At 30.8% G+C, this 19,677-nt stretch overlaps 1 protein-coding gene across 4 annotated transcripts in view; it reads right to left on the bottom strand.

The window, feature by feature from the left end:
* Window positions 1-19,677, bottom strand: part of LOC143222496 (enhancer of polycomb homolog 1-like) — a 74,166-nt gene that overhangs the window by 26,682 nt on the left and 27,807 nt on the right. For all 4 annotated transcript variants that reach the window (XM_076449103.1, XM_076449101.1, XM_076449104.1 and 1 more), the window contains 5 exons: window positions 12,880-13,039; window positions 9,961-10,106; window positions 9,588-9,683; window positions 8,367-8,474; window positions 1,063-1,130 (listed from right to left, as the gene is read on the bottom strand). In XM_076449103.1, the coding sequence (XP_076305218.1) occupies window positions 1,063-1,130; window positions 8,367-8,474; window positions 9,588-9,683; window positions 9,961-10,106; window positions 12,880-13,039 (578 nt within the window). The remainder of the gene's footprint in view (window positions 1-1,062; window positions 1,131-8,366; window positions 8,475-9,587; window positions 9,684-9,960; window positions 10,107-12,879; window positions 13,040-19,677) is intronic.

Consider the following 19,677-nt stretch of genomic DNA (forward strand, 5'->3'; position numbering starts at 1 on the left):
ATATTGAAGAAATCCATTATAATTTATTAACTAAGATGTATTTAGATTTAGAAACATTTGAAATTTCAAGCAGACTAAAGACACAACTTCATGAAACCTTGGTTCAAAGAATATGATAGCCTGTTCAAAGATTAAAATGGCTGAGACCACCACTTTGGGAACGTTTTAAGCTGTCAATTGGTTATTCATGTCATATACTGTAATAAGAGAATATAAAGATGAGTTAAAAAAAAATGGAGGAAGTTGAACATGGCTATCATATTTGATTCAGTACATAAGCCATATCTCAACAAAATAAAAAGATATGAGGTTCTTATTTTACATTGTAGTTTATTAATATTAGTAATTTGAGTTCCCAATTTGTATAAAACTATAGACTTAGTATTTTGACATCACAAACATTTAATTTTAAAACAGTGCTGCATTCAACATACCATGTGATTAACTAAAATATATATTTCAGTTTGTTGTTTTAATACTCTTTTGAAATCAACTCAAATATAGCATTAGAGCTTGAATTATAATCTACAATTTCATTCCAAACTTACTGACATAAATTCACAAAATAGAAGTTCAATAAAATTGTGAATACAAGTCAATAAATGTGATGACATGGCCTTTGACCTGTAACCCATTGAGAAAGGATTAAATAAAATTACAGCCAAACATATTTCATTATATTATGAAATTGATCTTTTTGTGGTAATATACACAAATATTTGACGTTTTAATGTAACTGGTTATGTTTCAAACAGGTTGCTATATCCCAGTGGTAATTTTAGGGCAACTGGTAAAAAAGCATACTGCTATTTTTTTATGTACTCTTCTAGCATTTCAAGACTCCAAAAAGAAATCAATGAGATTTAAAAAAAATATGCTTAGTAAAGTATGGGGTTAACTTATTCAACTAACTAAAATTTTTAAAATTCAAAACAGCAGTTTATTTGTATTAGGTTTTACACCCAGTATGACTTATCTGCGATCATATCATTGAATAGCAATCTAAGTTTACAATTGAAAACATTTTGTGGTAAAATGAGAAAAATTTAAAAATGTACTTACACAGCCCTACTTAGGTCTCTCCTCAATTTCAACATTTTTTCATAGGAAGTTTCATCATTTTTCCTATTCTAAATCATAAAGTTAAATAAATTTAATAATCAATTATGTTTTACTTTTTTGTTGTGTTATTGATTTTACTTGTTTTGATATTAAAATAATGCATTAGCTTTTCAACAATATTTTGTTTTTATCGTTCATGTTAAAAAACAAAAAAATTTCACAATTTTTGTCTAATTTAAACATGCTTTGAATTGGTTTCTTGGTTATAACCTTCTATATCTAACGTTCGACATCACATCATCGCATTACACATCTCAAAGTGATTTAAGTTACATTGAATACCTCTGTGAGTATATGAATACAGGGATGATAAATAACACAAACAATTATATTGACAAATTTCAACCAGAACATAACACATCAACCTCTTCATGCTGATTGCATAAAGTGACATAACTAAAATAATTTCCTTTTTTTTAAATATTTTGATTTCACTAACTAGTAGTACAGAAAAAAAATCTCACACAATGTACTATCATGAGAAAAATCTGTTATCAAATAGTGTTGCAATGAAAGAGCTAGTTATGTCAGCAAACACAATGGAGATAACATATTAAATTATAAAGTTGGAGATGTGCACAAAAGCTAAGTACATTATATCAAAATTATTTTGAGCCTCATCATAACACTACAATCCACATTAAAATGTGTATTCATTCTCTATCTTACAACTGTGTATTTTGGCAGTAGTATTGTAGAATAGTTTCAATTACTATAGGCTGTCATGCTTAAAGCACACCATTCTTTTTTGAGTGCTTTCCATAATCCATCTGTAGTAGGAGAGTTATTATTTTCAAGCATCTACTTCAACAACCTGATTGCAAAGAACTCCACAGGAGTTGTATCCAGAAATATTGCCAATATTTCCTGGTATGGAATAGTATGAATACCAATTTCATTCTGTAATTGATAAAGGAATGCAGTGGTTGAACAAAATATATAGTACAATGAACTTGTGTACATGACATGTGTATTGTTGGCATATGAGTTGTTGCAGATTTTTCCCCATGGATTTTCAACTGTTATAAGACACCACACTTTGCTTACCATTGTTGGCATATGACTTATCGCAGGTCTCTTTCTGGATGGTCATAGTTCCCCAAATTGTTTACTTTCCAATAACATTCAATGCAAAAGATATGACAGTGTTGAAAATTTCAATTACCAAATCTAAGCAAACTTTTATGATCTCAATGTATAAATATTTTGTGTCAGAAATATATGTTACATTTCCTTCCCAAAAGCAATTTTTAGTGTATTACACTAACTAAAAAATTCTAAACAATTTCAAAATGTAGTTTTAATACATGCCATTGAACCATTATTTTCTAACAGCTGTGATTGTCACTTGTTAATTTGCATATTATTCAAAATCACCTCAGTATAATGTACTCAACCTTCTGTGTAAATATGGTGAAATATTTATATATATACATTATAAGTGAAATATATTAGAATAAATAGACAAATGCTTTAATATTATATATGATGTAAGTACTTTCACCAAAGATGGACTTTTTTTTAATCATACACATCAAGAGTTACTACATATAAGATTCAACAAAGACTTCGTGATGTAAGGATTAAACTCATATTACAAAATAATTATTTCTGTTTTGACGATACAACTTATAATTAAAAGAAAAGCAATGGGAATCTAAATTGCACCCACTTATTCTATCTTAGTGATGGAATATTTAGAAAAAAACTTATAAAAAATTTTTGGAAATGAATTTGCAAAATACAGAAGACTAAACTTCAATATTTGTAATTTTTTACTTATGCCACCCATCTAACAGAAAATAGAACATTCCATGTAACTGAGCACAAACAATTTGTACAATTGTATCTGAAAAAATTGAAAAAAGAACCAAAAGTAAAACAGCACTGTCTTACAAACATTTTAACATTTTCTTAATTAAAAAGTGTGTTTCCAATAAATACTCACCTCAGCAGACACACACACAACAGCTATGTTCATTGTGCACCTGCCTGTGATATTTGCATGCTACTAATGTTGAGCTAGCTCCTGCCTAAGATTCATGCATTTAATGCGAACTGTACTGATGCGTAATGACATTATCGTACAACAACAGCCTTTCACCAACAGAAGGGTGACAAAATTTCCATGTGCAATAACTCCCCTTAAGTACTCACAATAACTTCATTCTTAGATTAGAAAAATGTTATAATACAAGACAATATCTCACTTCTTCACATCTGCTAAAATCCCGCACTAAATTGGTGGAGGAGTCACTGAAAATTTAATCCTAGATGAACTCTTTTCAGAAAGCACCTGAAGGGAATGTTGGCAGAGTGTGACAACTGATGGTAAGGGTTTCATAGGAACAAACTCATGGGAAACCACATCTCATATTGACCAGGTAAACTATTCACTTGGAATGTAAATAAGGGGTTAGAAGAGACAAGTCAGTCAAAAATGTTGCAAGAATGGATAGAATAATAACATGATACTTGCACACAAGTCGTCAGAGAACTAGAAAGAGTAGTGTGGTTAGGAAACAATCAGACAGTAGAGAATATGCTGGCTTCAACTCAACTGGTCAAACATGGGATATAAGAAGGCACAGTAATGGCATGATCATTACACTGTCATCACCACCCTATTCCTCATCACATTGTGCTAATCCCAATTAATGAGGAACCCTCCAAAATCCACAACCCAGTAGCTATGAACTGGTAAGTGTCAAAGGTTTCCTATGCTTCACTTTAAGAAGGGGGCAGGCATAATTAGCACTGGAAAGACTCAGAAGTGCCTGTATTCCTCATGAACAACTGTTAGAAAGTTCTTTTTCTGGATACAATACAAGAGGTGGCCACAAAATCCTATTTTTAAAAGCCAGTAAGCACATGACATAGAAGTGGGCAGTCACTTCACTGATGCTGGCTTTTTCTGTGATAGTTCGTGAAATGGCACAGTCTGGATCAAACAATTAAGCAATACTGTATACTTCTAGTGGTCTTGCAGTACACCCTGTCTCAACAGAGAGCATTGGTAGAACCACAGCACATGGTTTGAACACTGTCCATTACCCTTTGCCCAATGTTGAGTCTGGAAAGTAAACATAAGTATATCCTGAAAGGCAGCACCAGCTACCTGACAAGTTCCTGTTAAACAAAAAGGAAAACATACCCATCTCAAAGATGGTTAGTTGGTTAAAGTATGGTAACCAGGGAAAACAAAAACAGACAGATGATGAAAATAATAAGGAATAAATGTGTGGAGAGTTATCCACATGCCTACAACGAGATTCTTGTCCAAAGGCTAGCAAGAATGAGAAGCAACAGAATGAGTAAAGTGAAGAATCTGATATAACTGTGTGTGAAAGAATCCTCAAGCATCAATATCCAGAGAATAATACACAACCCAGAAGAGTCCAAAGATCAACCTGGCAATGATATAAGGTGAGAGGTCCCTGGATAATAAAAGGGGTAATAAAACAGAAACAGAGTATGGTAAAAGTCCTGAAAGGAAGAAGTCTGTGCCAACTAACACAGAACAGTTTGAACTGAACACAGGAGTCAATTTGGATCATAATGAGCATAGAGGTGAGAGACAGAAGGAAGGCTCACTCTCCCAAACAGCTGAAGAAATAGAACAAAAGGACCAGTCTGGATAGAGATAAAAATGAGATGAAGTAGAGTAAAAGAAGCAACAACAAGATAGATATCTGAATTACAGCAACAACAGGTGAGAAGGAAAAGGAAAGAAATTTAAAGAAAACATTTATATAACAAGTGCACAGCCAACAGCTCAACAGTGCAGATGAGATGGAGTACAACACTACATTAATATTCCAGTCACGCATGGGAATCAGGTGAGAAAGATGGTGAAAACATAAGGATCACAACAGAGTGGAGAGGACAAGGGACAAAAACATCCTATGGTAAATGGAAAAGCAAAAGGAAGTGAATAAATCTGCCCTATAACCAGTGATGGTAGAAATTGACAAACCATGTGGAAAAGGGAGAAAGGAGTGTCACAGTAGGATGGCTGTGAGGAAGGGAGTGGTAGATGGATCAATGATGATAAACCAGCCACTTCTGTTGATAGCCAGGCAAGGTGAAAGGGCAATACGAATGGGATAAGAATATGGCTAAATCACAATGTTAAACACAATGGAGTGGACAAATCCCACATGTGAAGGTGAAGGGATGATAGCTCTGGATAAAAAAGTGATGTAGGGGTTGAATCAATAGAGAAGGGATATTGGATATTGGAAAAGAGGACCACGATATCAATCAAAAAAGCATAAGAAACACCAGGGCTGAGATGGTCACAGAGACACAACCAAGAGAATCTAAGGAAGAATAGGAATACAGAAAAAGGTGACACCAGTCCTGGCTGAGAATATCAACAGTCAGAGCTTAAAGATGAGGAACTGAGAACCAGAACAGAGGAGTGGCAAAAGCATCTATGAAGGTAACTCTACTGAGAGTAAACCTAATGAAAAATGTTGAGATTGAGAAACAATTATATGGCTGAGAAAGGAAATCTAGCTTCAAGTAAAAGCTCCTTAAAGAACATAAGATAAACAGAATAGGAATGAAAAAGAAAGTTCACAATCAAAGACCATGGATCCTAAAAAAGATTCAAAAGATTTAAAAAGAATGAGTAATTCCAAGGAAACCACAGTCCCCAAAAGCAAAATAACCTCTCACGCAGAATGAAAACGAAAAGTACAAACCTTAGTAACCATACATTCCATAGCTCATAGAAAAAGACATGAAAACTGAGCTCAAACGAGATGAGAATTGAAGAAAATGCCCAGATGTACTAAATACTGAGAGGAAGGGTTTAAAAAGTCATCCCAATAGGACCAGCTTTCTGCAGAAACAAAAAGATGTGAGAGAAGGAAAACCTCAGAGGAAGGATAAGCAAAAGCCCAGATGACTTGATTCAAACATAAAAAACTGTAGCTATACCATATGGAAAATTACAGAATTGAAAGACTTGATTCCAATAGAAGAAATGCAGAAGACATCTGTAAGACAAGGCAGTCAAAACATGTAGAAAGAGGCATCCAACAAGTTCACCTTGGTTATCTATAGGGTAAGTGAAAAAAGACAATCTGAGAGAAAAATAAATATCTATCTCAAACTAGGGAACAACCAAAGACTGGCTTTGAGATGATCGGGTCTACAACCAGACGCAAGTCTTCTTGAAGACCACAAAGAGGTAAAGAGGTTAGAGTAAAAACCTGAAGAAGTAACTACCCAAGTTTGGTCAAAAGATTCAAGACTGCATCCACAAGACGTTGAAAATAAATGGGATCAGAACAGAATGGACATGGATAGACTATGGGGTAGAAATTGAAGAGCCCATCTGTTGATAGAAGACTAAGATCAAAGGTTGGCAATGTGAGACATATAGACATCTATTAGGCCCACCTGATACGATAGACACTGATGAGACCAGACCAGCAATGAACATGATGTTGGGAAGTGGAAAAAGAAAAAGGCCTGAAAGCTCAAATGGGAAGGGTAGAGGCAGAGTGATCTGGTAGGAACATAAGTCAAAGAGCACGGTTGAAAAAGATGAGAAACTGGGGAAAGATAACAAGAAATGATGCCAAGCTGCTTCACATTTGGTCTCTTGTGAATAAGGAATAAAAACAAAAAAATTCTGGGCAAAGAAAAGGAACCCAATGAAGATCATGTACATATGACGGAGAGAGATTGACATTTGTGAGGAGTGCATTCTAACTCAACAGAAGAGGAACCAAGTATAGAAGGATGGACCAAGAAAGTTGTATGGGCCAAGGTAGTAAGAAGAAGAGAATAAACCTCTTCAAAAAACCAAACTCTAGTACCTCACACATAAGGTGGAAAGAGGATGAGTGATGCAGGAAGATGATGAGAAAAAGATGACACGAAAACTGGGCACTAGAAAGCAAAAGAAAAGTCACAGGGTTATCTTCCAAAACAGGAAGAAGAGACATGGAACCTATAAAAGATAAAGAAGAATCGCTGTAAGCTAGGATAAAAGAGTCAAAAAGATCATCATGTTTGAGTACAATATATTATGCCATTTTTTTATGTAGACTCACAATACAATACAGTTGTTCAAGAAAGGAATCAGTGTAATCAAGTGAAGGAAGAAAACAAAGGACTCTTTAGAATTTGTTTCAAGGAGTACAAAATAGGAAGAACCAAAAGACACAAGCAAAAGATGAAGAAAAGAACATACCTGAAAAACCATGTCCAGAAATATATTTGAAGGTTGAGAATTTTCCTCAATTAGTAAGGCAGCAACTGAAACAAACCCTTGTGTAAGGGGAAACAGTCAAATATGTTATCCTCCTAGTCATCTCAAATTGAGGAGAAGGGAAAATGTCTGAAGGGAAAGAAGGAGTAGGCCCAGAATGCATGAGAAAATCCATAACATTCTGCACAGTAGTTGTAATGTCCTCAACTGCCAATGAGCCTCCCAAAGTCATAGTAGAAACAGGTCCTGTGTTTGTAATTCCTTCACTTTCACAGGAAAAATTCAAAGTTACTGTTACTTGAGAATTCATCATAATTGTAAATGCTCTTGAAATAAAAACTAAGGTACAATAAAACTTGTATTCCTTTGATGAATGAAAATTTCATTAAGTTAAATGCAGACTGTTGCACTTAAGATTCTTGCATAAAAAAAAAACAGTGGCTGTACTGATGAAGCACAAAAGACTTTAATAAACTGTCTAGCTTCATCAGTAGCAGTTTTTATGTTGTATAAAACATGTTCCTCTAGACTGTTAACCGTAAATTACGATAAGAAACTGAAATGAAATTCTGTTGAAGTAACATTGAACCCAAATAGATCAAATTTGTTTAAAAGACAGCACTGCTAAAATTTTAAAAATGTTCCTTAGCCACCTGTTGAGTACTTCATACACTATTTTAAAATGTCTAATTACGAATGCATTTTTTTAAATACTATCAAAAAACAACAAAACACTATTCTGTAGAAAAAAGTTTAAATAATGTAAAAAAATATTAACTACTTAAAGATATTTATCATTGAACAACAACAACTTTCTCCTTTCTTTGCTTTAGATTAATTCAGATGATACAAAAAGAAATGACTTCCAGTGCTTTCTTGGAATTTTTGTTTAATATGGATAAACAATGCAAAATACAATTAAAATAAGTACAAATGATTTTCACAATGTTACTAACAATATTTCAGTGATACTTATCATTACTTCATTAATTAATTTTTTAATTACTGAACAAACCTTTCTTGTCTGCATTTTCTCCATACGCCTTCGAAAGGCTACGTAAGGATTGTTGGTAGTTGAACTATCCCTCTTTTCTGTTCTAACTTGTGCAATTAATGGATGTTGCTGGAAATAGAACCAATATGGATTATTATAAAAACTATTCTTTAGATAAGTGTGCCCCGATTTAAATTTTTCCAGAGAACTCACTTGAAAGATTTATTTCAGAAGAACAATTATCTGTAAAAAAAGCTTATTTTACTGAACAGTCACAATTTGTAAATATTAAGTATGTTCAAAAAACAGACAGTTAATCTCTTTAACATATATAAAGTGAGATTTTCATAAAAGTAATTAATAACACGTTGTTTAGCTTACATTTCAGAGTGATGAAATGCTTTTGGAAAAAGCATTTTTGTATATATATTATAAATCTCAAATACGAACAATATCAAAACCTTAAAATATATAATTATTGTCATTTTATCAAAATCAGTGACATCAATTTTGCAAAAGTTATAACACTTTCTAGTTACTCCAAATTGATGCTTTAACAAAATATCCATTTCTCACAGGAAATCTGTGACTATTCAAATGAAAATACCTTTAAAATGCTGGTACTTTTCACACACAAATAATCTCAAAATTAACTACTTAATAATGCCAAACTATAAAGAATGTATTCTTTGATAAATTGTTTAAGCCAAGTTTTTATTATGAAACTTAGCTGAAAGGAATGCCATCCATTTAACAAAGTTTGCAATTATAAAATTTAATAGTATGGGTGTTGATTTTTTTATTCCTCCACTTCATACATAATATAAGGGTTAACTCCCTAAAGTCACCAACTGTACAGGCACAGAATATAATGTCAGTCTCTAACTGGCTGGTAATTCCTGTTTCACCTGGTACTTAAGTTTTTAATAGAACACCATAAGCTTATAAAAAAGCTAACTCGAGGGGTAATTATAGCTTCATTTACACTTGAATTATGATGTTTTTAGCTTGAGTAAAATAAAGAAGAATCAAATACACTTTTCACAGTACCTTATTTAGTATTCTACAAAATGTTCGAGTGCAATATCCAATACCATTTTTTATGTAGGCTGACAAGATAATAGTTTTGCCTATGATTTTGTGCAATTTCTCACAGTCCTGATTAGAAACCACTAAACAATGACACTGAGAAAAAAGAAAAAAAGAGCAGATTTACAAAGAAAATAAAGTATTGTTACAAACCATTGTCAATCTTTTGTTCAACCAGTAGTCATAAACTGCAATAATAACCTCATCATCTTCCTTCAAAAGAAGTTTAGCTTCTTTCAGTGTAACAACCTATAAAGAAACTATTTTGCTTAGTGGTACACGTGATAAGAAAGAAATAAGCAACATCTTGCTTAGTAGAGGATTTTTATTTTTCTCCCGTAAGAGTAACAGAACATTAGACAAGATATGTATAAGGCATGCATACTTCATCACATTATAGCCACACTAATAACTGGAAGAGACTTGTATACAATTGTCTGTATTTCCATACTAACTACTAACACAAAATGTATTTTTGAAATCATATTATATGTTCTTAGAAACAACACACTTTAGCATGACATACCTGTTGCCCGCTACTTTTCTCCAAACGATCCATCATTTCTTCAAGCTGCAGAGGTGTAACTTCCATTTTATTGGCTTGTTGTGTCAGCCATCCTTCATCTTCCGAATCCATGTCATAGTCAGGAATATCACGATCAACTGCAAAAGCTGTAGAAGAGAAAGAAAACAAAATCTTAAGTGGTACATGCAGAAATAAAAATCATTCCAATACACTTCAGTAGTTAAACAATTTATAATACTTGGCATAGTACCAGAAAAATATATTGCACATATTCTTGACCTTAATTCAAAAGACATTATCTGTACCCCCTCATCAAATATTTGATTTTCACTCCAAATTCTGTTCAAGGTCAAGGCCTCATGTTCATATTACTCAAAGAGTTAATGCCTTATTTCCACAGTCAATACAATACAATTATTTTTATATGACATGTACATTTTTACATGTGGCATCTATAAAATGTACCTTGACCTCTTGTACTGACTAGGTACTTAAAATATTTTCATAGTTTATACTTCTATTTTTACAGTTTTGGGATTTATCATTAATAAAAATGAAAAAAAAATTACACTTTTTTCACACTTGACAATATTTCAGTGTTGCATGAAATTTTGGTGAAAACAGTTAGAGCTGGGCAATTACTATAATTTGTTAATCAATTAATTGTTGTATTCATTAATGCCTATATTGAATTAATTGTTATTTCTACACAAGACTTGAATAGTTGGAATAATCAAAATTGGTAATAATCTATTAGTTCATTATTTTCATGACAATAATAAATTTAATCACAATTTAAATTAAAAGATGTTTTTATTCCACACTAGCAAACACTCATAATTAATCTGTTATCTTGATTAATGAGGTTGATCATCCAGCAATAAAAACAGTCGTGTATAACCTTGTAGCTACTTTCTCCTTGGGCAAACAAGGCATTATCTCAGGGTAAAGACACAAAACAATAGGTAGTTGTAGTTAAAGTAAGTTAACTTTATTGGTCATGTGTTATGTATAAACTGGAAATACCTAAAATAAATGAAAATTTTTAAAAAGTTTAGATTTAGATAAAGCATAATGCATAAAGTATACCTACATATCACACTATTAATGTAAAATTGACACAAATACTGGAGAGGTGCACAGTTTTTGTTTTGTTTTTTTAACCTCAATTACAAAGATATCAAACACATATTTTTAAAAATTAATCAAAGAACAGAAAATAAAAACGGTAAACAAACTGTTTTGTTGTTTTATTTCATTATAAAGGGTGACATTAGTCAGAATAACAGTTTAAAAATCTGAAAGGTTTATGGTACGAGTCACTATTTACTGATTTCAACCAAAAACACTTAATAAAGTCTTAAGTCCAAGAATAAATGGCAGTTAAGAGATGCTTAAAGCCTTATGTCCCTTATATAAGGAGCTCTACTATCATGCAAACTATCATCACAGTACATTATGACACTTGCCTATGAATTAATCTCAATGATTAAAATCCCCACATGATTTGCATTCAAAATTCAGTTAGTTTTATTCTTATAATTAGACAAAAAATAAAAAAAAGACATCTTGAACTAAGATTTGCAATACATAGTTTTGTTCTAAAAAAAAGATACCTTTATTTAAAAAGAAGTTCAAGTTAAAAATTATATTATATTATATATAATTATATATGTTATTTATATTATATTATTTATATCATTATATATATATAATAATATATATTATTTTCACAGACATTAAGTTAGTTTTATGTTCTCTTTCTATTACTAATTTCACTTTAGAAACATAAAATCCTATTTTAAAGAAACTTTAAGCTGTTTTGGTAGTGCATCACTTTTAAAGTATTTAAGATTATTAAGTTTTTAATCATGTTAAATGTCTTTATTAATAAAGAACTGATGTGAAATAATACCATTAGGCCATTAAGTTCCTAAGTGAGACTTACAAGTGTATCTGATCAGTTTACAAGACATGATACCAGTAGCTTGTTTAAATACGTTACCTAATCATGATTCAGTTTTGGCAGACAAAATCCTTTAACAATAAACATTATTGTGAAAAGCCAAATTTGAACTTATCCTTTCTCTTCCAGTTCTTTCAATTCAAAAATAGACCTGCTTGAGGATAACAGTTAAAATCATACAGAAATTCATCTGAAGAAAGAAAAGGTAAAAGCAACAGAAAGCTGTTAATGCTACGGGCATAAGATAATGTTAGAAGGTAAAATAATCAAAATAACAATACACCATCTATGAAACCACCAATAACATCAGATAATATATATATCACCATAACTGTGTATCAATAAACATATATGTGATCCTTTCACAAACAACTGACACAACAAGTATATACAGCACTATAAGTACATTTAAAGTTTAATGATAAGGTTATTTTGTTTTTCATATGAGGTTCACCTATTGGAATGATAATTCTTATTCATAAGTTCACTTTATTCTACCTACTAAATATATCTTCAAAAAATAAAATAATAGGCTGCATCAAATCAATAGTGGAATAGTTGTCCTATCATAGTTCAGAAGTTCAGTAATGAACAGACATAAAAATATAAATGTCACAACAAGCATTAAAGACATTTGTGGACTCTGCTTAAATTGGTGGGACATTTATTTACAGGTGAAGCAGTCCTTTGCAGAAAAATCCATCAGCAACACAGGTTTACATAAATTGAGTGCTTATGACCTATTCTGTCACAAGAATTGAATACCAAATACCACTTAAAAATAAATGACAGTATACAAATAAAAGTATCCTCATAAAATTAAAATACATTTATCATAGATAATAGAAACAAAGTGATAAAAATATTACTTAGAATCAAGCATCTTAGACAAGGTGATCTGGTTGTTTTTATATAAACACATATAAAATTTTTATTTTTAAGTATTTACTTACGCTGCATGTGTCTTAGTTGTCTTGAAACCTTGTAATTTGCAGGATACAAAGACTGGTATATATCTTCATTTGTAGAATATACTTCAGGTGTAGGAATAATCAGCTCTCCCGTATGACCAAAAACTTGTTGGGCAGATATTGCTCTTTGTAAATGATGTTCCTAACATAATTACAATAATTATCACTATTTCAAAGTAGTAGTTTGCATCTAAAAACTAAAAATATATAAACACACATAAAAGACACATGCTGTTCTTATTGGATCAGTGGCATTTCTCAAGTTCAAATCCCAGTTCAGTGGGGATTTTCATAACTTTTTTTAATCTTTTACCTCATTAAGTTTTGAGGAAGATATTACAATTATACAAAAAACAACACCTTTACAGACTACATTAGGAATTCGAACCACTTGTTAAGTTTCTATTATTAAAATTTGTCACAGTGGTCATAACACTTGACCAATGTCTGGAAGTCCTGCATTCAAATCCCAAATGAGTCAGAATTTTGTGTTAATTTTTAAGATATATCTGTTATCACTTTCACAATGATCTCTTTAAATATTCAGAAAAACAGAAATACAATTAGACTAAATCAGGGATATCATATTACATAATAAACATCAGAGACTGGATGTGTCAAAAACAACTTAAATATCTTTTAGCACAATAGATAACACTAGTGGACATTATTATTTATGTTTTTCACTTTAGGTAAGAGATTTTTAAAACTTTAGTTCGAAACTTTTATGAGCATTTTATGAAAAGTTTGGTCTTCAAGCATTTGTTTTTCACTGTAAAATTCATTGCCCTTTACTGTGACAGTTAATAAATTGACTAATCAGATATCTGACTTGTATGAATATTTCTTTGAGAACTGATTTCAGTCTATATGGCTTTACAAATAACAAGATTTGAATATGATATAAATATATATAGGTCAAAGGTCTAATTAAGGACCACTATCAGGAGATGACCAAATATATATAAAAAAATGTTGTCTGGGAAAATACTGAAAAGATAACAAACATTCTTTATACAATATGCTGTTACTATAATATCATTAATTTTTAGAAAACATGTTCATAAGACATTTATTTACATATAATTTTGAGAAAAAAATCAGTCAGCATTTATAATTATATGATAGGTAGTCAGATAATATTTAATAAAAGAAAAGAACAAACTAATTTATGTTATCTTTTTTTAAGGAGTATATTTATTACACCTTCAGTTACAGTACAGCTGTTAACCATTTAAGGAGTATATTTATTACACCTTCAGTTACAGTATAGCTGTTAACCATTTAAGGAGTATATTTATTACACCTTCAATTACAGTATAGCTGTTAACCATTTAAGGAGTATATTTATTACACCTTCAGTTACAGTATAGCTGTTAACCATTTAAGGAGTGTATTTATTACACCTTCAGTTACAGTATAGCTGTTAACCATTTAAGGAGTATATTTATTACACCTTCAATTACAGTATAGCTGTTAACCATTTAAGGAGTATATTTATTACACCTTCAGTTACAGTATAGCTGTTAACCATTTAAGGAGTGTATTTATTACACCTTCAGTTACAGTATAGCTGTTAACCATTTAAGGAGTATATTTATTACACCTTCAGTTACAGTATAGCTGTTAACCATTTAAGGAGTGTATTTATTACACCTTCAGTTACAGTATAGCTGTTAACCATTTAAGGAGTATATTTATTACACCTTCAATTACAGTATAGCTGTTAACCATTTAAGGAGTATATTTATTACACCTTCAGTTACAGTATAGCTGTTAACCATTTAAGGAGTGTATTTATTACACCTTCAGTTACAGTATAGCTGTTAACCATTTAAGGAGTGTATTTATTACACCTTCAGTTACAGTGTAGCTGTTAACCATTTAAGGAGTATATTTATTACACCTTCAGTTACAGTATAGCTGTTAACCATTTAAGGAGTGTATTTATTACACCTTCAGTTACAGTACAGCTGTTAACCATTTAAGGAGTGTATTTATTACACCTTCAGTTACAGTATAGCTGTTAACCATTCAAGGAGTGTATTTATTACACCTTCAGTTACAGTATAGCTGTTAACCATTTAAGGAGTATATTTATTACACCTTCAGTTACAGTATAGCTGTTAACCATTTAAGGAGTGTATTTATTACACCTTCAGTTACAGTATAGCTGTTAACCATTTAAGGAGTGTATTTATTACACCTTCAGTTACAGTGTAGCTGTTAACCATTTAAGGAGTATATTTATTACACCTTCAGTTACAGTATAGCTGTTAAACATTTAAGGAGTGTATTTATTACACCTTCAGTTACAGTATAGCTGTTAACCATTTAAGGAGTGTATTTATTACACCTTCAGTTACAGTATAGCTGTTAACCATTCAAGGAGTGTATTCATTACACCTTCAGTTACAGTATAGCTGTTAACCATTTAAGGAGTGTATTTATTACACCTTCAGTTACAGTATAGCTGTTAACCATTTAAGAAGTGTATTTATTACACCTTCAGTTACAGTATAGCTGTTAACCATTTAAGGAGTGTATTTATTATACCTTCAGTTACAGTATAGCTGTTAACTAATGACCTTAAATTAATGTTGAAAAACAATAATAAAAACCTAAGTTTTACATTTCTTATGTATGATTATAAAGCAAGTTTATTCTCTTCAAATTTCTCTTCCAGCTAACAGTACAATACAATTTGCATTACATGATGAAACATGTCTGATATATCTTCATAGTACATTAATAAATATTCAAACAGAAGTGTTTGACTGATTGGTTGATATTAATCATAAAGTTACACCATGGGTTATCTGTGCTCAGCCCACCATGGGAATTGAAAAATAAATCCTCATGAATATGACAGTGGTTAAGTTAAAAATGCAAAACCAAAAGTAAATTCATGAATCCATGCATTTACAATATCAGGCACATAAGATCATAAATATCTTGCAGGAAGCCCACATGTTAATCTGTTACAGAAACTTTGGAAGTGAGAACTATATTACTGGTTACTAGCTATATTCAGATGGCAAAATTTTCTTTTATGTAAATTTTTATACTGAAAAAAAACAACATAAATCATAGTCTAGAAATTCCTGTATTTTTGTACACATAATGCAGTTATATGTTTAAATATACTCTCATCCATTAAATTATCCAATAAAAACTTAAACATCCAGTACATACAACATCATCTGTACAAACCATAAGTTAATATATTTAGTAGGAAATATTCTGTCTAATAACAAGCCTTGAGCTGATATTACATAGTTTATACTTATTTCATCTAATATTTAGGATATTACTCACAACTTTATCCTCTACTGCATCCACCATGGGCAATTTATTCAATGCCATATTAAGTTTAAACAGCAAAAGTGGGTCATCATGCAGTTCTCTGCTCCTCAGAAATCAAGTTAAACTTTTTACACCTCTCTTTATGGCTTAAATGTGTCAAACCAAAAACCACTATAATAGATTGACTCCAATGAACATTTTTCATGCAAATCAAAGTATTTTCTATAATAAAAGGACAAAAACTAAATCCAAAACACCAAATAAGACCTGAGCAAAGCTTTTTCCAATATAATGATAACCTTTCAACTCTTAGATAACCTTTCAACTCATGTGGTATATATATGTCGAATTAGGTGGGAGTTTGAAGGCTAGTGGTGACCAAAAATTTGCACACTAGAGGTTAGTCAAATTGAGAACAGCTGTAACTGTGAGTTAAATAACCATACCACACCAAAATACTTTTCACTGTTCATAACATTAATATTTCTCTCATACAAAAAATAAGTTAATTCCAAATGATTAGTTTTTCTCTCATGAGTGGTTAATGGTGGACAAAAATCTAGTTTCTGACTTACAAGTAGTTTCCATAATAATAAGCTTATGTAGGTTTATCAGCAGGATAACTAATATTTATGCACATACTCCTATCAATGCCTAATTCCTAATAAAAAGTGCTGTAAAAATGGCAACAACAATATTTCCTCTTTCTCACTTAACAAATCAACCAATACATGATTTAATTTGCTAGATGCATTTCTCCAGGGTTCTTGTAAATGATTTGTTTCAAGAGTAAATAATATCAAAATTAAGAGTAACAAATATCATTATCCATTGCTTTTGTAGTTTGTTTGTAAGCTGAGTTGTAGTCTAGTGTCTATTGACTGACTGACAAACAACATACCACTGTACAGTGGTGTGCAGTTAAAGCAAGTAACTCCTCCAAGTGGTCTTTAGGCCCCTTTCATAGTAATTACAAATATATCACATTTGTCATAAGCCATTAGATCACTTCTGAAAAAAACTCTTTCCACCTGGCTTCTACAAAATAGATCAAAATCTTGTAATAGATTAGCTAAGAAAATAACAATGGTGGACTATAGAAAAACAAGTAAGATTGTAAAATAACTGTATGAAGGCAAAAGACTTAATAATGCAGATCAATCAAACATGAACCTTAATGGTAAGTGTTTAGGTCTTTGTTCTTTCTTATTTATATTAATCAGAAGTTTTCATTGGTGGAGAAACTTGTATTTCAGACAGAAAGTAAATAAATTGAACAGTAAAACTTGTTCTACACTTGTAAGGCATAAAAATGGAAGGATGTCACTGATATCTCTTTAAATGTTTCTTCTTATCAGAAAAACTTAACCAAATATCACACAGAAAACTTTGGACCAATTTAATATATACTTAAAGAGTGTCCAGTTTTGGCAAGCTTCATAGATTTTCTTTTTTCTATTATTTTTTTATGCTATGAAAAATTCAAAATTTTGTTATGAGACACTGTTCTAAAATAATAAAAAACTACTTCATTTTTAGAATTGCATCTTTTTAACGTTGATCAAAAAATTCCATAATCACATTTTTAACTTTTAAGAAAGCTGTGTGAATGAAGAACACACCAAATATTCAATGATTCTTTCAGTACAAGGGACCAACATTAAACATTTGAATTACAGACATAACTTAAATCTTCACCACTGCAGACAGATAAAAGTTCTGATTTTCGATATGAATAGTAACTTCACTTGAAACTTATGGTCTTAGCACTATTTCAAATGTCCAATAACACTAACGATATCTTTTGTGATAAACTATTTAACTTTATTTTTCTATTTTTTCACACTGTAACTTTTACTTTTTTATAAAGTTTGTGATAACAATATATTTTGAGTTAGTGTTAAACAATAACTTTTTCACTCTTTAATTTTTGTTTTTGATTTGTTATTTTTTATTAATTTTTCAATTATTTATAACTAAAAATTAAACTTCAATAAGATAATGTTATTATGAATTTAGTTCCAAGAATTATATTTAACATTGATAACACAGCATGTTCTACAAATGATACAATCTCAACCACTCAATATTTACTTTTTATTCATATCTAAATTAAAATTCAGACACAAATTTGAGTAATTAGAAATGAAAATACATTAATGAAAACCAGTTATACAAATAATGTGAATTAAAATGAATAGAATTTAAAATTAATATTTAAAGTATTAATTTTAAAACTGTTTATAAACCATCAACATAATTTTTACAAAAAAACAATAGTTCTACAAGTTGAAATTCAACATCAATACAAGTAAATTTTAAATTAAATTACACATTATTTTTCTGGTGAGCTACACAAGTTATTATCAGTTTTAAATGAGATCTAATCTGGATCTATTTATAGCACTAATGAATATTTATTATTAATCAGGAATTTTGCACATTCGTGCAGACAACTCAAAACATCAATTTAGTGTTATTTAAAATTAGTTAACAGTATATTTGGTGAACTTCAGTTTGAACTGCAATAAAATCAGCAAAAACCACACTTATGTATTGACTTCTTAATATCTAGAAAACAGCAATTAAATGGTACTTTATGGCATGTGATAAAGCATAAATCCAAAATTACATCATTTTGACAACTATCAGTTTCAATTTGAAAAGTCTTGGAGTTATATACAGGGTGTTCGGAAAGTCACTGTGCAGTTTTGTAATCATATTTTATTCAGTCTATTTCAAGCCAGCAACTGATAGCGGTGTTTAGAAACAAAATAAGAAGGTTCCAGGCCTGTACTGATGCCAATGGGGGTCACTTTATAAACATTGTTTATAATTGTCATTCATGTTTACCTCCTGTATTCTATATTAAAACATGTCTGTTAATAAATATACAAGTGCACAGTGACTTTCCAAACACCCTGTATAGTCATGTTTAAATCATCTACTGTGACAAAATGTTACAATTCTGTACATTTCATGAAATATATATTAAATTATTTAAATATAATTTCTGAAAGACAGGAGGTAATTTTTTGACACATACATATTAGAAAGCATGGACAACTAGAAGCAAGTATGACCACCAATTAATGACACTGACAGAGGCACAATAAGTAAATTAATAAAGTTGCTGATAATATTTTAACTCTTACAGTACTTACTTCTAGCTGTAAAGAAGATAATAAAAAATTGGTCTGGACAATTAGTGAAATGTTCTAAGTGATTAAACAATGGACTCATTACTCAGTTACACTTATCTTCATTAATTATTTTTATGTAATATGGCCAATATTACCTGCTAGGAGCCTTGTAACCAATATCATCATGCTCTCTGTCCACAACATTGTGACCATTCAGCTTCCAGAATTACTTGTCCGTGTTTATTAAAACATGGTTAACCTACCAGGCATGCCCACCAAGTTTAAGCATTTTTCACCAAATACAATACTGTGCAAAGCTGTTACGATTACA

This window comes from Tachypleus tridentatus, chromosome 8 (assembly GCF_004210375.1).
Source record: "Tachypleus tridentatus isolate NWPU-2018 chromosome 8, ASM421037v1, whole genome shotgun sequence".
NCBI classification, from domain to species: Eukaryota; Metazoa; Arthropoda; class Merostomata; order Xiphosura; family Limulidae; genus Tachypleus; species Tachypleus tridentatus.